Source organism: Solanum pennellii, chromosome 3 (assembly GCF_001406875.1).
Source record: "Solanum pennellii chromosome 3, SPENNV200".
NCBI classification, from domain to species: Eukaryota; Viridiplantae; Streptophyta; class Magnoliopsida; order Solanales; family Solanaceae; genus Solanum; species Solanum pennellii.
The window spans coordinates 1530793-1538259 of NC_028639.1; the positions used below are offsets into that span (position 1 = coordinate 1530793).

The window sequence follows — 7467 nt, forward strand, 5'->3', positions numbered from 1 at the left end:
AAATGAGGGGTATGCTCGCTTCGGGGCTCGCTTGACCTTCCAAATGGGTCGGAAAAGCCGTGAGTAGGATAGATCAAGGTAAGGAGTCATATCCTAAGTCAAGGTCGAAAATTGGGTTCCAAGTTGAAGTTAGGTCCTAAATCTTGGATCAGGGGCAAGAGAGTTAGGTCCAAGTAGAGATGGGCATGGTATGGTAGATACGGACACCATACTAAAGTCAAAAAATTCACACATCGTGATATAGATATTTAGTATGATATTTGATACACATTTTAAAAAAGTTTGGTATTCAATATGATATTTGGTATTTATAAAAAAAAAGTATATCGAAAACTGAATATCGTACTAAGTATATAGTTACATTTAAAATTCTCATATATATAGTTATATTTATATATATATATATATGAGAATTTAATATAATTTTTTTCAATTATGTAATGTTTATTTAATTGTATTTCATTAGTGATTCCGCTTTTATTAGTATTATTTTTATTACGTATAATGTATAATATTTGCGAGCAATCTATATTATTTAAAAAAATAATTTTATATTAAACGATTATAAAAGGAGATAATATGAATTATATATGGTAAATGTTTTAGAAATAATTTATTTTATGAAATAAGAAAAATATAAATAAAATAAGAAATAATAATATAATAATAAAAAGAGAGAAATTTTTGTGTAAAATTTGATACAGTAAATTAGAGTTAATTACACTATATTTGATACTAAAATTAAATTTAATGTAAAATAAATTTGAGTTAATTACACTAAATTTAATATTAAAATTAAATTTAATGTTTAGATCGAAGATATAGATTAATGAAGTACTTTAGTGTGTGACTTTCTTGCCAAATTAAAACACCATTGAGACATTGACAAATGACAGCTAGCTACTTTAAGACGTTATTTTTTCAAAAAAATAATTATCACTGGAAACATCTAGAGCTAAACTTGAACAAACATGCAACAGGATCTTGTCCAGCATGTTTAGGGATAAAAAATGGATTGCATGGTATCGGATTTAGATATATCGAATTAAAGTGGATTTTTGATTATATTTATCATTTATTTTTTGTAAGTCAAACATAGAGTTCATTTATCAATAGTAACTCAACTAATGTTATTATTATCTTTCTAAAATTAAAGTAAAAAAGAAAGAGTTTTTGGCGAAAAATTAGGGGCGGCTTAACGTAATTGGAGGCATAAAGCAAAATTTTAATTCTTTGTCTAAAATATAAATATACTTCATATACGTATTTATTAAAAAAAAAATTACACTGTTAAGTTGAAAATTATTAGTACTTAAGTTTATTTTTTTCGTTTTATTTATGATTTTATCAACTCATCATTGAAAAAGTATTTTTAAGTGAAACAATTATTATTATTTGTATTGTTAACATAATGATACGAGTAATAAGTTGATAAATATTAAATAAAGAAAAGAGTTAGAATCAGAATTTGACTCAAAAAGGTGATGACTTGGTATACCTTATATATTTAGAGTAATACTTGAAACTAAAATCTAAAAAGAAATAAAAGGGAATTTTTGTAATTCACTTCGCAACACTTTTCACGGTTAATTCTTATTTTTAACAAAGTAAAAAAAGATGTTAAGTGGATAAAATAATTTATTTTAAAATAAATTATAATTTTTATCATAAATAATTAATTTTTCAATAAAAATATTAGCACATAATTTATTTTTGACAAAAATTTGGGGCTCCCAAAATTTGTGGGCCTAAGTCAAAGGCCTTATTTTTAGTGCATAGAGTCGCCATGCAAAAAACATCTTTCAACTATATCTCAAAATTAAACTACATTCTTAAAATATCATTTTTAGCAGAAAACATCTTCTAACTATACCTCAAACTTAAACTATATCCTGAAAATATCATTTTTAGCAGAAAACATCTTTTAAGTATCTGTAAGTGAACAACTTTCATCATTTTGCTAGATATTGTAAAAAACTAAGGGATCTTACGAAAACATGAGCAGTTAGCGTGATTATCAACAAAAGTTATTCTGCATAATTTCATTACTTTCTAAAAGTAGTTCTTTAAAAATATAAAAATATCTTAGGCACCGTTGCTTATGGAATCTAAAATGATTGGAAGGTGTGAGCGTACATGATTTGCGCTTTCCTTCAATGACCGATAAAGACACGAACTAAGCGAGCTCAATGCAAAGAACTCGAGTGAGGGGATCTGGTTACTTAGTTGGAGATTAATTATTTTTACCTTTTCCTTAACCAATTAAATCAATAAGTTTTTGGGTCAATCTAATATCAAAGTGACCAAAATATTGATTATGTCTCATAGTTGAGTTTCATTCTACATTATTAGAAGCGGAAATCTCCAACAAATGTCGCTTCTAGCATATTCAATTGAGAAAAAACATATTTAAACTAATAATATTTTAATTAAAATAACATGAAAATGAATGAAAAAACGGTCAAATTAAAAGATTTTACATAATTCTTAACTCAATTACGAAAAAATTCACGATAATATCCTTGGCACATCTAAGAATAATAATTAGGAAGAGGCGAGTTATGTTTTGTGGGTTATATCGATTAGTTCTCTGACAAATTCAAGTAGAAGGATGAAAATTGTATACTTTAAAATATTTGAATAATGTTTTGTGGTAAAAATGATACTTTAAGAACATAGTTTGAGGTTTTGAGGTTGAGGTATAGTTAAGAATGATTTTGATTAAAAACTCAAAAAAAAAACTTTTTGAGATAAGTGATTAATTAAATAATCGTCTGAAAAATCAACTCGTGTATGCTCATGAAGTAGAAAAGCAGAAAATCCTTTATTTTCATTATTGATTTATATACATCTCAATTTTCAACGCCAGACCATTAGTGAAATTAAGCTGTACCAACGCATTTTCTACAAACCCCAAAAGCCTTACTGCCAAATTTTATTTTTTATTTTTTTAAAAAAAAAACCTAATTTTATTTTATTTATATAAAAAAAAAACTAATTTTGACAATATCAGACCATGTGCCTCATGGTAAAAAGCTTGTAGAAATGCAGTTGCATGATATGTTATTAATTGTAAACTGAGAACTACAAGTCCAGGTTGATCATATCAATCACTTTTTGTTGCAATGCCAAGTGATCAATGTTGTTCATATCACACGCCTGCAGGAGGAAGATGCATAATGATTTACTATTAGAGAAGGTAATCGATCGATTCGTTAATTGACGATTCATAACAAAACATAACAACAACAACCATGCTTCAGTCCTAGATTTACGAGAGATAATGATTTTGAAGAATCTCACATCAGACGATCGAGCGAATTTTCCCCAGAACTACCTTTTTCTCCAATTAATTCTAGCTATTAAAATTTATTTACATTGAAAATGTACGTAAGAAGAAATATGCTATTAGTTCAATTTAATAGAGAACGGTAAAATTTACTGTTTCTTTTACCTTACCTAAATTATCATTTATTAGTATTATAATATATATTGATGATTATCTCGCTCGATTCAAAAAAAAAGAAAAAAGAAAAAGGCATAGTTTTTTATTATCCGATTCTATATCGAAAACGAGCAGTTGATCCCACGAAAACAACGCTGGCTTTGATCAAATATTGTTCCCACACAATAACAAACACGTGTAGTCCAACTCAACATTGAAATGAGTTTTGACACAAATGGAAGTGATAGTTATTAGCATAGTGAAGTTATAAGTTTAACCTTATTAATTATGGTTTTAAAAATGAATTAAAACTTATAAATTTTCAAAAAGTTTGAAAGAGGGTATATAGGAATTTTATTTTATTTTTTTGTCCTTTCTTGATTTATCAAAATGAACAAATAAATAGAGAAAACTAAAAGAAGAAACATAGACAAGTAAATTGAGACAGAGGGAGTGAGCAGTTGTTTACAATTATAACTATTTTAGTAGGAATTGATAAATGTGTGAAGTAAGACATGTACGTACCTCAGTGTGAATTGTGTAGAGTGACCTTTGATCCGCTTTTGCAGAAACACAACTAACCACATTAAGCCCTTGTTTCAAAAGCTCACCCAGAATTTTTGAAAGAGGAAAAATTTTCCCTTCACAATCGACGTTGATTGAGATCTCTATACCTTCCTGCAGCCAGGGGCTAACTGTGACAGTACAATCTGTGAATCTGTTATTTTTGTCAGCATTTTCATTTCCATGTCGAATTGACTTCATCAGCAAGTCTCTCCGTTTCTCTAGTTCCTTTATGTTTCCTTGCATTTCTTTTATGTAATTCGCAGCTTCATGCATATGATCAGATACTGAACGCTTTCCCTGTAAAAATTAAGCCATAAACAAATCTCGGATTAGTTAACTTTTGGAGTTGAATTAGCAGCTTTCATCTTTGGAAACAAATTATTATTTCAAAAATGGAATTAAAAGAATGATTACCTTGACATATTGTAGAGGAAGGAGAGAACGAAGAGAAGAATAGAGCGCGGCCATGTCTTGTCTTCTTTGACGTTCGATATCTCTATGTATAATTTTTTTAAGCTTGAAATGATCATCTGAAGCAATTCCATCGTTTTTATTACTATTAGTACTCAGTTTTCTTTTCGATATTATATTCTTCTGTGAATTAATATTTGGAGGAATATGAGTTCGCGTAATTGTATCCGTAGAAGCCAAATCCATAACTGCATCTTGTGAATTCTTCTTCTGTTGACATGTATTTGAGAGAATTTGAATTAATAAATCATCACTTCCTTGTAAAGAAAACATTTCAAAATGTACTTGCTAGCTAGTATATATGATCAATTATACATATCAAAATATTTTTCTGTATATTTTTTTTCAAAAAAAAGGACAAATGAATAGGTTTGTTAAGATTGCGAGATCTTAAATGGACCTTATGATTGTGTCCATAAATAGGCAGAGGTAAGGACTGACCTCATCAACAACATTTATTTTCTTATTTAATTGTAACCTATACTGTTTTCTTTAATCGATAAATATTGTATGGCTATTGTTATTTATAATTCTAACCCCACCACTATGCTCTCTGGCTCTCTATTTCTGGCTTTGTCTCTAAAGTTGAGAAATTATTTGGTCATATGTTTTAAATATATCGAATGTGTATTTTATTTTTAAAAAAAATTGTAATTTTACATATGGAAGTTTCTAAAAATAGTTTATATTATTTTAGTATTAACTATATATAGGTATTTTTTTCAAGAAATTTATCATTCTCTCTGTTTAATAATAATTTTTATTATATTATTTAAGGATGTCTAATAATATTTGTCTACTTTATAAAACTAGTGAATAATTTTACACTTAATTCTTAATTTATCCTTATCATTAATCATACTCATTTTCTTATAAAATTTTGTACAAACTAGTAAACTATTAATCTAAATTAAATATTATAACTTTTAAAAAAAAGTATACGGTAGTGGTACAAATTTCACTAGCTGAAGAATATACTCCCTCCGTTTAAAAAAAGATGGCCTAATTTGACTTGAAACGGAGTTTAAGAAAAGAAAGAAGACTTTTTAATTTTTTGATTCTAAATTAAAGTTATGTCAAATGTACCAAAACGCCCTTAATCTTGTGGTCTTAACATACCACGTGAAAAGTTAAACTTTAAATATCGCCAAAAAAGAATAGAAAATATTCTTTTTGAAACAAACTAAAAAAAATGAGACATTATTTTTTAACGAAGCTCCTTTTTATAAATGTGTGAGTCAAAAGTCAAAACAACAATATCATTGGGGGTCATAAGCATGATATTTTAGGAAAATTTTTATTATGTACGAGACAATTTATATTATTTGTATAAGAGAGTACTTTATTACAATTATATTTGAACATGTGGCATGCACTTTATTTTCTTCTTTTCTCTTATTTTTCTTTCTTTGTTTTTCTCTTTCCTCTTTTTTTTTCTTTAAATTTATTTTGAAATAAATTTAATTACTCTATCATTTTGTACATATGAAAATAATTTTTGTATCTATTTATTTTAATCGAATTTAAAAAAATTATTTTTTCATTAATTTAAAAAGGCACGAGCATACAAAAGTTCAATTTAATTAGGTGGGGTTTAGTTAGTAATGAGGGGTAGTGCGTTGGTTTAAAAATTATATATTAATAAATTAAATTATAACCAATAGTTGAGCGCCAAGTATATTAAAAAATATTTAAATAATTTAATTTTAAAACCGTTAAATAAGTGGTCAATTTTGAATCCAAAGGTGGATGACAAGGGTATTTTTGAGTCAATAGGTGGATGAAAAGGATATTTTGGAGCCAATAGGTGGATGAATGTAATTTTGTACCATCTCCAATACTTGAAGGGTATTTTAGGTCCTTTTCCGTATAATTAATTTTCAAAAGTGTTTTAAGAAAAAATAGTAAATAAGTAAAAAATAAACAAAAATAAATGAAATGGTACCTATATAGTTATGATGTGGCGCTTACGTGCCTATGATGTGGCGGGTGAGAGTGGTGTTATAATTTCAGGATGAAAAATAATTACTCCAACAATGTCAAAGGAATATTAAAACGTTTGTATAGCTTAAATACTATAATAAGTTATTAATCATGAGAAAAAATAAACCGATCCAATTTTTAAGTTTTGTATCTTTACTAGCCATAGCCTAAAAATAAATAGTACTCGTACTAGAATAAGGATTGCTCAATGCTATTATTTTAGTATGCTTGTTTTCTATTTTATTTCTTTATCAATATTAGCTTGGAGCTTCTCTCTTTTTTTTTTTTTATAGTTTTTTTGAAGTTTATATATATATTTATAAACTCAATTTATATATATTAAATAATTACAACTATGCAAGCCTTTCCCTTATCATTCTGATGGGGCAATTTAATCATTGCTATAAATTAAACTGTTCAACCAATCTATCAGAAAAGGAAAAATATCAGCCACAGCTTGGAAGTGTCAATTAAATGATGATATACTCCTATCTCAAATGATGTGATAGAAAATTTAAGAACTTTTTTAATAGGTATATGACTATAAATAATTTTATTAAATATAAATAGATATATTAAATAAATTATTACTACTAAATATAAAAACATATCACTTTTTTTACTATACCGATTAAAAATAATGTCATAACGTACACAATTGAAAGTAAATAAGGGAATAGAACATATTTTTGTTGTTATCTCAATTTCCTGAATAAGAAATACATATTCATTGCAATTGAAAGTTTTGTAACGTGGATAGGGGTACGTATTCGGTGTTTCAGTTTGGTTTTATATTAATTGATTTGAATTTTGATTTTTAGTTTTGAAGAAGTGTAATTTAATCCGAATCAAAATAAATTTGATTTGGTTTGATTTTTCTCTTTTAGATTTGGATTTATTCGGTTTGATTAATCGGTTATATCAATAATTACAAACATAACAAAGTTATATTTGTAATTTTTTAATATATATATATATATATATATATATATATTTTACAT

At 26.6% G+C, this 7467-nt stretch overlaps 1 protein-coding gene across 1 annotated transcript; it reads right to left on the reverse strand.

Annotated features, from left to right (window-relative positions):
- Nucleotides 1-3022: 3022 nt before the first annotated feature.
- Nucleotides 3023-4910, reverse strand: LOC107013918 (transcription factor bHLH36-like). The gene is made up of 3 exons (XM_015213795.2): nt 4427-4910; nt 3971-4309; nt 3023-3159 (listed from the first exon to the last, which is right to left on the reverse strand). The coding sequence occupies exons 1-3, from the start codon at nt 4754-4756 to the stop codon at nt 3085-3087; spliced, it is 744 nt and encodes a 247-aa protein (XP_015069281.1). The 5' UTR covers nt 4757-4910; the 3' UTR covers nt 3023-3084.
- Nucleotides 4911-7467: the final 2557 nt, after the last annotated feature.

Coding starts and splice junctions, on each gene's coding strand:
- LOC107013918 (XM_015213795.2), bottom strand. CDS start 4,756: ATGTTTTCTTTACAAGGAAGTGATGATTTATTAATTCAAATTCTCTCA. Junction 4,310..4,426: donor TTCCTCTACAATATGTCAAG/GTAATCATTCTT, acceptor TAATTTTTACAG/GGAAAGCGTTCAGTATCTGA. Junction 3,160..3,970: donor TCTACACAATTCACACTGAG/GTACGTACATGT, acceptor TTCCTCCTGCAG/GCGTGTGATATGAACAACAT.